This window comes from Prinia subflava, chromosome 4 (genome assembly GCF_021018805.1).
Source record: "Prinia subflava isolate CZ2003 ecotype Zambia chromosome 4, Cam_Psub_1.2, whole genome shotgun sequence".
In the NCBI taxonomy this organism is placed as follows: domain Eukaryota; kingdom Metazoa; phylum Chordata; class Aves; order Passeriformes; family Cisticolidae; genus Prinia; species Prinia subflava.
Genome location: NC_086250.1, coordinates 21,846,961 through 21,863,229, shown reverse-complemented (window position 1 = coordinate 21,863,229; position 16,269 = coordinate 21,846,961). Strand labels below are relative to the sequence as shown.

The window sequence follows — 16,269 nt, the reverse complement described above, 5'->3', positions numbered from 1 at the left end:
GCCGCCACCGCCCCGACCGTCCGCAGCCAATGGAGCCGCCGGGGCGGGAGAGGCCGCCGGTCCGCACGGAAAGGGGCGGTGGCCCCGGTGCGCTTGTGACGGGACGGGGCGATGCTGGGGCTCAACAGTGTCCCCTTCTCGCCGCGCTGGCCCGGGAAAGGTGAAGCCCAGAGAGGGACGGGTTCAGCTGCTGCTGCCCCGGGAAGAGACTGCCAGGAGCCCAGCCCCTACCCAGGCAGGGTTTGCGCTCAGGCTGGGATTTTTCGCAGGCAGGGATTTTCAGCAGGGCACACAGTGGTGTCCTCGCCTTGGCTCCTGGAGCTGCTCGGTTGTATCCAACCAACTGAACCTCTCTGGGCTCGTGGCAGGGGTGGTAGGAGGTCGTGGGGAGACTCCTGGTGCCTCTGGAAAGCCACACCAGCTGGCCTCACTCAGGAAAGGGAATTGCTCGAGAGAGGGTCCCCCAAAGGAAATGGGGAGAAGGACTGTGCATCACAAAATGCCAGGCTCTACTGGACAATCACACCAAGGTGATGCTTCTTGCTGCAAGGCAAAGGGAGGGTGACAGTGCTGAAGAAACCTGGCATAGGTGGAGTGATCTGGCCCAGTTATACAGGGCAAGTTCAGGGCTTTGGGCTCCTCTCTGGCCTGATGCAGGGAAGTGAGGGAAAGGATGTCACCCGTTTCGAGTTTGAGGCCTTTGACAGCCCCTTTCCTGGCTGCAGTTTGTCCTTGTATAAAGAACAAATCCAGGTTCTAGCAGAGGATGACCTGGCTGAGATGACTGATGATGTGCACAGAGGGGGACAGAGGCAGGAACTTGTGTGCAGCTGCCAGCTACATGGGCTCCCGGAATACTTTCTGCAGCCCTCCGTAGCTGCTGCAATGCCAACACAATACACCCTATCCTCTTTCACACCCCTATAGCCCACTTCATCTCTGTAAAACCCTTTGTGCCATCACAGCACTGACCAATAATAAAGCAAAGGAAAGCAGCTGTACTGAGATTTTAGTCCCAGGTCTACTGTTTGCCCTTCTCTGGCTTTATGAAAAGGCTTTGTGCCTCAGTTTCCCCATTTGAGAACTGGGTGAAGGACAAAGTGAAGGAGAGTGTTCGTGACCATGGCGTTCAGGACATCATGGGAAGGCAGCACCATACTAGACCTGCTCAGGTCAAGTGCTGGAGACCTAGGTCCTGCTTACAGTCACCCCCAGAGAAGGGCAGCTACCCCTCCTCACAATTCCCAGGGCCTGGCCCCTACCTTGTTGCGCTTCTTACTGGCATTCCAGTGTGGCTGCAGGCTTCCTGAGGAGCCAGTGCTGCTTTGCAGTGGGAAGGTGCTTCCACCCAGCTGGGGCTGCAGGGGAGAAAGCAGGAGTTGAAGCCACTGGGGTTTAGTCCTCACCAGATCCTAGCATCCATCTCCTGGCGTGGGCCAGGGAAGAAAGCATCTTCCCTCTTCCCAGTGCCAGGTGGGCAGTACAGTTTCTCTGGAGGATCTCAGGGAATCAGGGTGCACATAATTGCAATCCAGGGGACCCACCCAATCTATGATTGCCAGTTTTAGGTCTTGCAGGGTCCCCATCACCTCTGCATCCTGCCCTACTCACATGGTAAATGAGAAGACTCTTGTTCCCCCAGTCAGTTGCCAATGGCTTCTCAGGGTTGTGTGTATCTCGTGTGTGCTCAGGACCTTTCCAGTCCTCCTCCAGATGTGCTGGACTCTCAGGCCTTTTCCAGCTATCATCCGACTGTACTCCCACATCCAGACACCTAGCAGGATTTTTCCAGTCCCTTTCCAGCTGGCGCATCACATCTGCATGGCACATGGGCATCTCTTGGCGCTTCCAGTCCTTCTCCCACACCTGTGCTTGGTGGGCATCCCCCCGGCCCCTCCAGTCCTGCTCCAGTGGTCGTGTTGGGCTTGTGGAGCACAGGGGCTTGCCTTGCCCTTTCCAGTCACTGGTGGTGCCCTTTCCAGGTTGGGAGGATGTCAGCTTGTCCCGGAGGCTCTGCCAGCTGCATTCGGATGGCTTCCTGGGCCCTGCAAGGTGCAGTGGCTCCCCTGGCTTCCCTCGTTGCCTCTCTGCTCCCCGCACCAAGCTGGGAAGCGAGATCTCCTTTTGGCTTTTCCTTGTGCTCTCGGTACGTCTCCCAGGACTGAGGGCCCATGGTGGTGGCCCTGCCCGGCTCAGCCTGACATTATCTGAGCCCTTCCCAACTCCTGTGGAGTGCAGGAAATCCCCTCGGCTCTTCTTCTCCAGTGCCTGCCGTATACCCCCTGCTTGCCAGGTGGCTCGGCCCTTGTCCGAGTTTGAGGGGCGGGCAGGCTCCCCTCGGCTTCTCCAGCTTTTCTCAGTGTGACAGGGAGGGTTCAAGGGCTCCCCTGCTCTCCTCTCCGATCTGCAGGCTGGGCTTGCAGAGCGTGGGCCCTGGCTGCCTCTGTCCAGCAGCCAGCCAGGGCTGGCAGGGCATGGGGAGTCCCCCCGGGTCCTGCTGGCCTTCTCAGGGTGCCGAGCTGGGCTGGGGGAATGCCGGGGCTCCTTGGGGTCTCTGCTGCGCTGCTCAAGCTGCCAGGAGAGTCGTTGACCCTGGGTCACAGGGGAGAGAGAGCAGGGAGTTGTCTTAAAAAGTGCCAATGAGCAGAACAAGACAGGATTAGGGCTGGAAGGTGATTTGGTTAAATGGTTCCCCAGAGAGCAGTTGCATTCCTGTGCATGAAAGTCAGTCCATACTGTAGAGAAGCCGCTTGCACCCAAAGGGTGAAAGGGCTGCTGCATTCTAAGAGCCAAGGGTCCCAATCCATGACAGAGGGAGAGCTGGGATGGAAGGGAAGAGGGAGAAGGGGAATGAAAGAGAAAAGCATGTGGCAGAAGTAGAGTAAAATGTGACAGGAAAAATCAACTCAGCTTGCACAGCTGAAATGAGGTCCTGCTGTGCGGCCAAGCCTCACCTCTCTGGGCAGGTTGGGGCTGGACCGCCTCCGAGTTAGGTGGCCTTTGCTGGGTGGCACCGGCGTCTTGCCATCGAGCCGGTCCACACGGCCCTCCTCCAGAGCCTGGAAGGCCTCCAGCGTCTCTGATTTCCTGTGGGCACACACAGTTGGTCCAGCTGCTACCCTGCTCAGCTTGGAAGCAGAACCCCTGCAAACCCTGCTCCACCTTAGCCTGACCCCACAGACCTCCACCTGCCCCAGACACTGTGTGTGTCATAGGCTCTCCCTGTCCCCATCAACTACTTCAGCTTTCATATCCTGCTACCTCACCCATGTCTTCTTCTCACTATTCCTCAAGCTTCCCTCCATCCTTACATCCCATCCGCTTGCCCATGATACTTTCCCAGTCCCTCTTTATGTCCCCTCCTGCTCTTTGCTGCCAGTACTGGAGGTCTCTTGCTCCTCCAGCTAAAGCCTAAAGAACTACTGGGTACTTTTTGGCATCCCCCATCATTTTCTGAGTGGTTCCTACAGTAAATGTGGAATCCCTGGGGAGCTATTGATGGTGGAACTGAAGAACACCTCTTTCCTTCCCCTTTTACTGTGGGGAGCCCTGCTTTGCAGCATGTCCTGCAGCTTCCAGGTGGCTGTGAGAATGAGGAAGGTAGGCTGCTCCCTTCTAGCAATGCAGCGTAACTCCAGCCTTCCAACAGCTTCAGCTGTCCATGTGCCGCAATGGAGGAGGCTCTGAGCCTAGATCCAACCCTTGCTTTGAGGGAAATTTAAGCACAGCTGAAAGCTGAGCTCTGCCATCTAGCCCTGCCTTCCCCCTGAAGCATGGCGATTCAGAGGTAGGGGCTCCCCCAACAGCATAGAAGGGCAATCCCCTGCCTCTGCCCACTGTGGAGTCCTGTTACTTCTCACCTGCGTTTGCATCCAAATATCCTCTCCACCTCCACTCGGCCAGGGCTGAGTGTCCGGGAACCACAGTGGTCAGCAGCGTCCTGCTGGCCGAGGCGCTTGGGCTTGGGCAGGTCTGCCAGCACCGTGTACTCCTGTCTCTCCAGTCCATGCCGCCCCTCAGTACCCCCGCTGCCAGAGTGCCCATGGGACTCCCGAACCCGTGGGCCAGAGAGGGGTCCCCTGCCACCCAGCAGGTTACTGCGGGCTGGCAGTGAGCCAGCTGGGGCACGCGGCAGAGTGGATGCCCAAGGAGGGTCAGTTTTTCGGTGCTTTGGCCAGCTCTCCTCAGGCTTCTGGCTGGCAGGACGGTGCTCTGGGACGGGGAGAAGGCCGTTACTGGGGGAGGCGTGAGCGACGCGGGATGCCACCACATCCACGGCAAAGCAGGTCTTCGGAGGAGAGCTAGAAATAGTCCAGGAGGGCAGAGATAAAACCCAGACTCCCTCGAGGCATGGTGGGAGCACTGGAACACAGCACTTTGAGCTGAGGGCATGCCAAACCATGCAGATAGAGAGCACCTGAGATGCCCACAGTTGGCAGTCAGCACACACACAGATGGAGTCTCACATTGTGCCCATGGATGTGTTGAACACTTCCTGGGACTAGAACTGGATAAAGAGATGCTAAATCTAAACAGAGATCTGCCTTGAACCTCAGAGACCCCTGGGTAGAAAGCAAACTAGAACCAGGATCTCACACAGGAGCAAACCAAGAGTACCTGCTTTGGATGGACAAATTTCCTTCTTAAAGCCCTGGACTTCAGTTCTCACCCAGGATCCAGAGGGAACAGGTTGAGCCCACCTGGGTCTGTCTGCCTGTGGGGCTCGTGACTGCACCTCCTCCTTATGGCCCAAGTAGCGCATCATATCCCGTTTGCCTGATCCCAAAGTGCTGTCCCACAACCGGGTCATTTCCCCTTCCTGGGAGAAAAGATAGGGCAGATCTCTGCAATGGGGACTAGTAGCTTTTGTGAGCTGGAAGGCGATAAAAGTCTATTTGAAAGTTTACAGCCTGTTTGGCCCAAAGCTGCTGGTAAAAAGGAACCAGAAGAGGAGCTGTGTGAGTATAAGATGATGCCAGACCAACAATGGCAAGAAACAAATAGAAAAGTCCACATGGGAGTATCCAAGAGCAAATCTCATGAGCTCTTTAGTGGGATAGCCTCCTTTGTGGAGACTGAAAGTCTTAGCTGATCCCCCCTTGCATCTCAGGACCTTAGAATCATAGAATAACTCAAGTTTCAAGGGACTCATAAGTATCATCAAATCCTAACCCTAATCGCCTCCCTGGTGGAGCACTTGATGGGCTCCTTCTTCCATCTGCCCAAGGCAGGAGAGGCTGAGGGGCAAATTCAACATGTCTGTATGCCCAGGAACCTGCTGAGTGGGCCCAGCAAAAATGGCATAGAAGGGCCAAGGGAGCTGGGGAGACCAAAATAACCCAAACCACAAGAGATCCCCATCTCACCCTGGCAAGCGTAGAGTTGGCTTCAGCACAGGCGCTGGGGTCGGTGCCAATTTCTCTGTGCTCACCCTCAGCTCCGGGGCTGAGTGGGGGATATCCCCTGCTCTCGTGCCAGCTGTGGGGCAGGGAGAGAGGACAGCTGGTGGTCAGCACAGCCCGCAGAGCTTAGGGGCAAATGACAGCACTGGCAGCCCCAGCCACACTGACTCACTCTCTACTGGATGGGCAGAGGCTGGCAGAGCCCATCCTGAGACCGCTAGCCTTGCTCTGGAGGGAATGAGGATGAAGGAGACTATTTCAGGGGCCCCCTGGCCTCTCCAGGGACAGCCCAGAGGAATGGTTAGAGGGCATGGCATGGGGGTTTCTCAGTCCTTATTCCCAGGCACCAGCTTGCAGAGCATCAGGGAGAAGGCAGCTGATTTCCCCCTGCTTGGCTTCCCACTTCCCCTCTCAGTTCTTCCCACCAAAGGCGCTTGTTGGAGCAGCAGGGCTCCCGGCTGGTACTCACCGCTCCGTGCCCTCCGCCGGGCCCACACACACGTATACCTCGCACTGCGGGGCTAAAATGTGGAGGGAGTCCCAGGGCTCTCCTGGGGCTGCGTCGCTGCAGGCATCACGCCCTGTGACCTTCGTGGCATGATCCTGAGAGGAAGAAGGGGTGCAATGGTGCTGTCAGTGTGCCAAGGATGAGGAAGAAGCTGCCCCTTGGAAATGCCTGCTTCTTCTACCTCCTCCGAGAGCAGCCTGGCCTCCAGGGCTCTTGATATCTCTCCCAGCCCACCACTGAGATTTTTCTCCTCCATCAAGAGGCCAGAGAAGCCCAGCACGCTCCTATTTGATGCTGAATGTTGCAGACATCCCAGAGACTGCATGTGTGGATGAGGGTTCAGGGAAACTTTCCCCCCATGTTGGCACTGATGCTGCTGGTAGCTGCTCTCTCTCACCAACAGGATAGCTCAGGGAGAGGCAGTGGAGCCAAGAGGAAGGAAGATTTTTGCAGAAAGGGCTGTAGTCCCAGCCTCTGCCTCTCTCTGTCAGGGCTTGTAGGCATCTCAGCATCCACCCTGGCCCAGTTACCTGTGGGGCTTATAAGCAGGAGTGGGGGAGGCTCCGGGGAGCCGGCTGTCTGCACTGCATTCCCTCCGGCGTCTCGCCCGCACCAGGATTCGCTCAGAGGTGACAGCTCTGAGCAGATCGAGGGTGAAGGGCTGAGGTAACCTTAGAGGGCCGAAGGCCAGGAGGAGATGGGGAGAGGGTGAGAAAGACAGAGGGAAGCTCATTACTATTTCATCATCCCTGGCCAGTCGCTCCTGGAGGACGTCACACAACACGAAACCCGCTGTGAACATGAAACCAGCTCAGAAAAACGGTCTCCCAGTCGGAGGCAGCCAAGTAGCTTGTGTGTCCAGCCCTTTGTGTGTCCCAAAGGATCGTGTTGGATCAAGGTATCTGGAGCCCAAAACCCCATGAGATTTATCCCTCTCCTGCCTTCTTCTCTGGATACAGCTTGCTGAAGCTGCCTCAGGGACAGAACTGAGCCCTGGCCCCAAGCCAACAGCTGAGGCCACAGAGAATTGACCAGGACCATATTTAAGGTGAGGCAAAGCTGTAAACAGCAAGTGTCAAGCAGAGATTAATACAGGGTAGGTCCCTCCTCTGCCAGTGCCCAGTTCCCTCCTTGCAGCTTTGCATCTGTGACACCTCTGCTTTCCCTTCCAGGGTCTATCCAGCCCCTAGTATCCAGTGTCCAGCACTTCCCTGCTAAGCTTGGTTCCCAGCTTTGGTCTGGCACAGTTAAATTAAGCATTCCTATGCCTGGAAAAACTCTCTGCCCACAGAGGTTTTACAAGAGAAGAAATCTAGAAATTCTGGCTGAGGCTTTGTCTTAGGGATTTCTGTCTCTAAAAAGGCAGGTGGAGTCCCAGTATAGAACAAAGAAGCCCTTAAAGAAGTATCCATAGCCTGCAGGTGGGATGGAGGAGCTCACCTGGATAGCATGCTGGTGAGCCCCTGCAGCTCGGAAACAGTGCTGGCACAGGCTCTTTGCAAATATGTTGGCTTCAAAGTTCATGCAAGGCACGTCATCCACTGAACCAGACATTGTGCACAGCAGAAACGAAGATCTTTGGCTGATGGGCTACTGGCAGGGGCCAGCCAGGAGAAAAAGGAGGAAGGAACAGCAGCAGAAGAAGCTGTGGAAGCACGAATGTTATTTCCAGACTTAATTTTACTGCTCCCAACTGTCCATACTGGAATCAAAGGGAACCCAGGTACAAGGTGATCCATACAAATACAGGTAATAAAAGAAGAATGTGCTCTAGCAGGGACCTCCTTTAGAAGGGGCACTGCACCCTGAAATGACTGCTGACACACCTCAGTTTGAGAGTCCTTGTGAACAGAGGGAATGATGCACAAGTCCTGCTATTTTGTTTGATGGAAATGTTCTTTCTCTCTTAAAAGGCAAAAACCCTAAACCTTTCTTCTTAATTATGTTGGTCATAAAGCTCTAAGCAGCTTAGGAAATTTGGAAACCCACTGAGACTCTTCCTAAACTTGTTAATCCTACTAAAGTTTTGAGGCCTGTAGGACAGCAGACTGCAAAACTGTGAAGGGTAACAAGCATTGCTAGCATGGTAGCTGGCATCCACACTTCTGTTCGGTTTTTTTGCAAGCATCTTGCCCACCATCAACTCCTCTGTCCTCCAGGGTTTGAGAGTGAGTCCTCGGATTTGAGGATGTGATCTGAGCTGGGAGGTTTCTGCCTAATTTGCCTGGAGGAGGCATCAACAGAAGGACAGGAAATCAGACCAGCATCTGAGAGGAGAACATGCCACTGGCACCCTAAACCTGGACACTTGAGTCAGAGCAGCTGATCAAAGCTGAACAATAACCAAGGCCAAACGTCGATGCCAGAAACAAAGCTATAATTTTTGTTTGTCAGTGCACTCATTTTCAGTAGAGTAAGTTGCACTAGGTGCAAGCCTTGGAGCATCCTTCCTCGCACTGAGGCAGGCATGTTTGCTTCACTTGTTCACACAAAATGCTTGACAGGAGCCTAAGCACCCCCTGCCAACGATGCAGCACAAAACACGCCAACATCGCTGCCCACCGCTGCCCACCACTACCCATGGACTGCCACTCGTGGCTGGAGCCCCTGGTACCCCACTGTCTGATGGGCAAATCATTACTCCCCACATCCCTTGGGGCCTACTGTCAGGATAACGCTGTGATCACCAGGGCCTCTAGCATGCATCAGCCGGCCGTACTCAGTGCTCCCAGTACCTCCCAGTACCCCCAGTACCTCAGTTTCCCTATGGCTCCCAGCACCTCGCCGCCCGCCGAGCTCCCCCCTCAATGAAGCTCGCCGTGGGAACCGCGGGGCGCGGAGCCCCGCCCCCTCCCCTCTGATTGGCTGCCGCTGGGCAGTGATTTGAATACCCCCTCCTGAGTGGGCGGTGGCGGCGCGCGGCCGTGGCGCCCCCGGGCGCTGGCTCCCGCGTGTCGCGGGCAGCGGGCGGGCGATCGAGCGGCCAGGCCGGGGCCGGGCAGAGGCGCCGCGCTGCCGCTCGGCCCCCAGCCCTTCCCCTCCGCTGCAGCTCCCCAGGGACCGCCTCACCGCCTGCCCAGGGGCTTCCCCAGTGCTCCCCGCAGGCAGCACCCCATGAGTTAGTCATCCCGAAGCCGAAACAGACGCCAAAGCAGCGGACTTACCCGCGAGCACTGAGAGAGCGAAACGCCACCGTGTACACACCACAGCTCCAACAGGGGGTCATGCCTACCCACAGCACTCAGAGATTTATCTAACGTGGGCTTTACCTACCTACCTACACAAGCCCTTCCTAACCCTCGCTATTTTTAGCATAACGCCCTTAAAATCTGTCCTCCACTGCTCCTTCTACAAGTTGAACTCCTCTTCCGGATGCTGGTGACAGTTACAAAAAATTCAGCTTCAGTTTTGGTTTATTTGTTGAGGGCAGTCTGCAACCCACTTCTCAAACCTATCTACCCCACACAATCCATTATCCAGCTTCCTTTTAGTCCCGGAAAGTTCTCATCACTCTCCCAGTAACTTTTTTCCTCAAGTTGTTTCTGGAACACAATGCTGGAAGCAGCAGTGTGACTGTACTGAGTACAGCCTTGAGCTTGATACACTACAAAAGCAATAACTACAGTGCACTGAGTAGCACACAGCTCACGCACACACTGCAGCCATTCCTCCTTTTTGCTGCGCTCCTATTTTCCCCCAACTGTCTGATCATTTTGGCTCCCAGTCTGCTTTTGATCCTCTGTAATCTCAATTATATTTTTGTATGTGCATGTGTGCAGAATTGCAGTCTAGACAGTGAAAGCCATCATGCATGGCAGCCCCAGTGTGGCAGCCCATGTCAAAGCCCTGCATCTCTGTTTGAGCCTGGAGCACGTGAACAGCAATGCACAGGTGCCCGAGGTGTGTGACCTCAAGCAGAGGTCACGCTTGAAATGCCTGTGGAAAAGAAGATTCACAGGGAGCTGCTGGTCTCTGCTTTTCCTTTCTGGAGCAGAAACTGCACTAACATGTTGATTTTTGCAAGTACCTTACATTTTGGAAGTAACTTATACTTGGAAGCAGCCTCCTCCTGAGCAGCTAAGAGGGGGCAAAAAACCCCCAAATGCTAAAATCCATCTTGAAAGCAAGTGGAAGCAGCAAAGAAGAATCTTAAGTCAGAATCTGGTATGAACTGTGATGTGTCTAGCAAACACTCCACTCACTAACTTCTGTGTGAAAACTCATATTCTCATTTCAATATATGCAGGGGTAGCCTGACTGTACACCCTGTGCGTAACAAAACCAGCAGGCTAGGGCTAAGTCAGTAATTTGCATTACAGAATAAAGCTTTAATCAATCAAATGGAGAAATCAATAGTGTAGTGAACAATCCTGATGGTTAATGCTGCATAGGATTTAACAGTTCTGTTCTCAGTTTTTCCATACACTTTTTTGTGTTTTTTGAATTTGAAAACTCATTTTCTAGCAGGAACTGAAAGATTTCAGAGCATGCAAGGGGCTGTTGAAGATTTCAGCAGACACTTGAGAAAGGCTCAAAAGTGTTATTAGACCAGGGAAGCAGCAAACTACAAGTGAGATTCTTCTAGATCGCCTGGCAGCAAAATGACAAAAACTGAAGTCAGTCTTAACACCTCATCTGGAATAAAACAAGGTCATCCAGCTCTGTTCCAGCTACCATGTCAGGCTGCCTACAGGCTGGGGAAGGCAAGTGATCCATATTCCACACTCCAGACTCCAGCAGATTTCTCAAACAGTACATTTCTTTTACAGTGGCCATCCCAGCTCCAGAGCAAACTCCTCGGGTGAGGAAGCACACAGGTCACCTGTCCACAGTCTCTCCACAAGGCCATATGTCCTGGAGAGAAGGGAAAGCTGCTGTACGATCCAGGCCAAGGATGTCACCTGTCTTTCAGCTTTGAGCTGCAGTCCCCTTGTGTGATACACCTCTCCAAACAGAACTTCCCTCCTTTATCCCTCTCAAACCGATCAAACACACAATGCTCTAGAGCATGTAACTCCAAAAACAGAGAAAGAAATAATTTATTCTCCACACACAAGACCTCTTGGATACTTTGGCTGAGATCCAGTTCAGCATAACACTTTTGGCCTTGCCTGAGTTGTTTGTGCAGCTTTGAAACACCCAAGAACCCTAGGTGAGACAGATGGATAGGTAAGCTCACCCATTAAATCCCATGACCTTTCTGGAGGGGCCTTTAAGGCAATGCTTGAGAACTATTTTGGAGGTGAGAACACCACACACACACACCTTAATAATGTGACTGAGTTTATTCTGTGTTAGTGCCCAAGAACTCAGCCCAGGATGGGGATTCTGAATCCAAGTATACAAGGCACCAGTGATAACAGTGTCCACTTCCTCAGCAATTACCTTCTTCAGAAGGGAAAGGGAAGTGCAAGAGGACCCCATTCCTTACCACGAGCATGTGTGTCACCTGGTTCCTTCCAGAACCCTCCTTCTAGCAGAAATTGTGCTGCTGCTGTCAGTGTTGAGATCGTACCCTCCCCCTTAACACACTTGGGAGAACAGCTCTGTGTGCACACCCTACAAGAAACGATGGAGAGATCTATCAGGCTGGTGCCATTCACTTTAGCGGCTGGTGGCCATCAGCATTGTTCTGATGTTCCCCATGCAGCCTCAGGCACTGCTTTACTCTTTTCTCTCCCATTTCTGGCATGAGGAATCTATTTACTTGCCCATTGCTGGGTTGCAAATTTTTCTGGTGTAGGTTTTAGACACAGAGGCCTTTTCTTTCTTTGTAATTTCCTTTCCAATGCACACATGGCATGGGAGGAGGCCTGGCTGACAGAGGCAGAATACTCCAGGATACTCCACGACAGAGGCCAGCATGCTGCTTGGGCTCACTCCCCTCCTCAGAAGATTCACTCAGTTGTCACCAGTATTCCTAAATCCCAACCATACAAAGTTTTTTCTCTCCCCCTGCTGAGGGCAACCACAGTAAAAAACATACACTGAGGTCCTAAGAAAAAAGGCAATTAGCTGATAATAACTGCAGCAACCCTGAGGTAAAGGGCAAGGGCAGCCTCTGCCACTCCCACCCTGGCGAGGGCCACACACATACAGCAAGGGCATTAGGGCATTTCATACTCCCCTGAGCTATCGCAGTTATGATCGGCATATTCAGCAGACAATAGCATAAACCATTCCTGCTCTAGCTGGCTCTGCCTTGCCACAGAAATAGCTCCTAGATATTTCATTTTCCAAGCACCAGTGGATTTCAATATCCTTTAAACACCAGGAATTACCTCCCCCTCTTTCTAGTTCATACTGGCGTTAGCACAGCTCCTGTTATGCTTCAAATAAGTCACAGATTTTTTTTCCTTACCAAAATGGCTTCAAATTTATTCACAAAATTACCCAATTTCACCTGGCACAAGTACCAAACAAAAAGTACCCAGGCATTCAGGTGTGGCACTGTGTTGTGTGGTGAAGAAACACAGGAGACAAGATGACACCATATCTCCATGGAAAAAGGATTTACTGCACAGCAGAAATGTCAGGGCACTGATGCAGGAGTGCAAGCAGAGCTCTCCCAAGTCTCTCAAATTGCCCTGACAATGATGTGCCTGGTGCACGCTGCCCGAGATCTTCTTCTTTGATAAAGCCAAGTATCAGCTCTGAAAGGGGGGGGGGGGCAAGGACAGAAGGGTTACGCCAAATAGAGAACATGACCTTCAGCAGAAGTTTTTAAGAGATTCTCTGGCATCCAGACACTTAGCTGGAGATCACTGCACAAATAAATGGGCAGAGCGTCTAGTCACCCTGGCCAGTGCTCAGGAGGCTACAGAAAGGCTTAAATGGCTGATCCTGACTAGTCAGAATGCCATGTAAACAAGGTGCTTGCCCATAGTGACAGGGTCCTGAAGAGCAGAAGGCCAGATGTGGAGCACTGTGCCAGCTGGTGGTCTGAACATTTGTTTCTCTGTTAATCCTCATTACGGCCCATTTTGCCAGTCAGCCTCCGACGTTGAGTCTTAGTGGTTCGCCCTGTGCTGGACTTCTGGATTTTCTTACGTGAGCCTTGCCCACGTTGGGATCTCTTTCCTTTTGTCTTTTTCTGGCTGTGCATGTGCAGTGTGGCAGTAAGAGAAGAGATTCTGTGCAGGACAGAAAGAGAAAAACGTTTGGGGACTAAAGCCTGCACAAGCAAGGTGACATCACAACAATAGCTGGAGAGCTCTGTGTGGCCCAGCAGGAATGGATACCAGACACGGAAAGTCCCCGAGGGGCTCTAAGCTATGCAGGGAACCTGCAAGTCTCCATGTGTGGTAACAACAAAAATTAATGTTGTGAGCGTTGTGCTGCCCAGACTCCACAGAGTTAAAGGAACTCTCCACACCCTCAAAGCAGTTGTAAAACCTGGATATTGAAAAATGTGGAGAACGCCTGAGCTTTCAGCTTTAGGAGCCTCTGACCTTCAACCCTAGCGACAAGCTGTGCACGCTGCGGAATGTGCCGCGGTGAAGGAGTAGGTGAGAGGCGAACACGAAGCCCACCCTCCTCCCTGCCCTCCCGCGCGGTCACGGGGCGCCATGAGCGGAGCGGAGCGGGGCGCGCTCCGCCAGCGCCCCCTGCCGGCCCTGCCCGCGCAGCACCGCGCCCTCCTGCGGCCAACCCGCGCACTCCGGAACCCAACATTCCATCAGCTTCCAGAGCCGAGCAGCAAAGGCCTGGAGGAATCTGTACGTACCTTTCGGACAGGAAGGGGTTTCTGGACTTCTTGGGCATTGTTCTCACAGGCTTGTTCACCACCTCTTCCCCTTTCTCTTCTTCAGATCCACCCGTTCCTCCCTTAAAAAGAAAGCGCTTCCGTGATTCTGGTGTTTCCACTGCCTTGGCTGTTTCATCCTGTTTTGTGAACTAACTAGTCACAGATGAAAATTTTTTAATTCTCCACACCCCCTGCTCTCCAAGTGTCAAGGTTTCCTATCGCAGTCTTGCAGAAAGGCACAACAAGAGATGTCCTACAGTAATCCACTCCAAGATCCAAAAATTTCAGCATGTTCTTAATGGTCATGCAATTGAAGTTTAAACTTGAATGAACAAAAGGTCTTGACTTTTGCTTAAATGACCATCAAGATCTCTTTGAGTGGATTTTCAGATTACATGACCTTAAATATGTAAGCACAGCCAATACCCGAGTCTCCATGAAACAAATACAAGATCTTAGTTACAATGTATTTTGAGAATAAAAGTAACCACAACCAGAACTGAATGGCTTTCTTATTTGTGGTCCAAGCACAGGATTATGGAGAGAGAAATGCCTCTTCATGCTAACAGTAATATTTCTAAACAGGACACAGGAAAGAGGTCAAGGACAGACCATGCAGCAAAGTCTGAAATCTTGCTGTTTGTCTTGTATCAGCTTTTAAAGCATTACACTGTTGCCATCCAGTCCACTAACATTTTTCCTTTAACCAGGGTCGGTGGGAACTAGCAAAGGATTCCAGGGAGGTTTGGAGTGAGCCATTTACATAGGACATCTTCTTCTCTTTAGAGGCCTTATTTAAATTGTGGAAATATATAAAAGTTATGAGTTTCGCTTTTCATCCCTATTCCCAACCAGCTGCAAGGCCTTGGATATAATGAGAGACCGCCAGCCTTACCTCACCAGCCCCAGGGGTGTGTACAACTGATACAGAGAGGTTGCAAAGGCTTTACCACAGGATTGGTCAGTCCCAGCTGGCGTGCCCCCGAGAGGTCCAGGTCACTGATGGTGGTCACTGTTACGATGTGGTTTGGGTGGTCAATGTTCACAGACTCTGTCTGCGATGTCACCAAGTGCTCCAGTTCATCAGCCTCCTCTGGGAACACAGGAAATCCCGCACTGCAAAGTGCCCAGCTTTTCACGGGATAAACTCACTTGTCCTGATGCACCATGCTGGGCAGGGGGCACCTGACCCCTGACACCTGCCCTTAGCATGCAGGGATAAAGGGCAGAGGGGCTTGGCACTGCAAGCCTGGAGGGCAAGATCCTCCTCCTCCCTGAGGGTGGTGACACCCTGTGGTGACACCTTGGAGATGTCCTCCTGCTCCTTCCTTTCTGTACAACCCTCATGGTTCACGGGACAGAGGGCTGCGGGGGTCACCCCCCAGATTGCTGCCCAGCTTGTCTGGGGAACACGACAGGACCGAGCAGCTGTTGTTGTGGGGACAGCGTGCGCGGATCCCTGCCCCAACTCTCCGCAACCAGTCACGGGTGTCGGCCCACGGGCGCCCACCTCCCTCCCCACCGAGGGCCCAGCACGTACCGAGCGCCTCCTCCCTCTCGCTGAGCATCTTCAGATACTCCTGGTGACGCTGAGGAATGGAAACAGGTCATGCGGCGCCTCTGCCCGCCCCTCCTGCCCCACTCACTGCCCGCCCTGGCGAGGGGGACGCAAGACCCTTCCCTCACCTCCTCTTTCATTTTCCTCTGCTCTTCCTTCAGCTTCCGTTTGATCTCCTCCAGCGCCGCCTTCCTCCGCTCCACCTTCCGCTTGTGGAAGCCGGTCAGGTACTCCCTGCCGCCCACAACACAGAACCGCCCGGCTTTTAGCGACCGTGGGACGCCTTCCTTCCCCGCCTCCCGCCCTGGGGCCCGCCTCACCTCCGCCGGTCCTCGTCGAAAGTCACCACCAGCCGCCCCTCGCGGCCGCCCGGACTCTTCTTGTTCTTCTTGCGGCCCATGGCAGTCCCACGTTGGTGCTGCTGCTGCCGCCCGCCCTTTCCGCCGGAAGGCCGGTGCTTCTGTCCGCCGCGCCCGGGTCCGGGCAGGACAGGGCAGGCAGCGCCACGGGCCGAGCAGGCGGTGCTTCTCGGCCCTGGCGTCCCGCCTGGGGTGGACGGGGTTTGCTCTAGGCATGGGAGCCTCCGGCTACACTCTTCTTCAGTTTCCTCACAGCAAAAGATTCTGTGGCGCTGCCTTGTGCGAGGAACATGGCAGTGTAGCACTTGATCCCACAGCCCGAGAGTCGTTCTGACACTCCGGGGTGTTTTGCACCTACATCTCTTTAATAAATGTCACTCTTCCGAGTAGTTAACATCTGCAGTTCTTCAACTGAGCATTCTTCAATAGAGCTCTGAGTTTATTTCAAGCTATTGTCGTTTCTTGGTGTAAAAAGCGCATGTGCTGCTCCTCTTATCCGGGGAAGGCAATTGAGGAGATGGATCTCTGCTCTAATCCTGTGTCCAAGTCACAGCATCTGGCTGGACAGCCATGATTTCTGCAGTGGTGGAGAGAGGTACTGGCATGAGCTGGTGGGAGCATCAAGACTGCCATGTTCTGATGGCTTAGAGTGACATTGGGTGACCTTCTGAACCTTTATTGCTCCCCTGTTCTCG

The 16,269-nt window shown here is 53.4% G+C and overlaps 2 protein-coding genes across 2 annotated transcripts; both read right to left on the bottom strand.

Annotated features, from left to right (window-relative positions):
* Window positions 1-1,220: 1,220 nt before the first annotated feature.
* On the bottom strand, window positions 1,221-7,464 carry LOC134549439 (TRIO and F-actin-binding protein-like). Its single transcript, XM_063394986.1, has 7 exons — window positions 7,351-7,464; window positions 5,872-5,923; window positions 5,367-5,478; window positions 3,861-4,301; window positions 2,955-3,087; window positions 1,612-2,592; window positions 1,221-1,358 (listed from the first exon to the last, which is right to left on the bottom strand). The coding sequence occupies exons 1-7, from the start codon at window positions 7,462-7,464 to the stop codon at window positions 1,236-1,238; spliced, it is 1,956 nt and encodes a 651-aa protein (XP_063251056.1). The 3' UTR covers window positions 1,221-1,235.
* Window positions 7,465-11,176: 3,712 nt separating this feature from the next.
* Window positions 11,177-15,853, bottom strand: NOL12 (nucleolar protein 12). Its single transcript, XM_063395859.1, has 6 exons — window positions 15,536-15,853; window positions 15,344-15,449; window positions 15,198-15,246; window positions 14,608-14,750; window positions 13,637-13,737; window positions 11,177-13,043 (listed from the first exon to the last, which is right to left on the bottom strand). The coding sequence occupies exons 1-6, from the start codon at window positions 15,613-15,615 to the stop codon at window positions 12,872-12,874; spliced, it is 651 nt and encodes a 216-aa protein (XP_063251929.1). The 5' UTR covers window positions 15,616-15,853; the 3' UTR covers window positions 11,177-12,871.
* Between the last annotated feature and the right edge of the window lie 416 nt (window positions 15,854-16,269).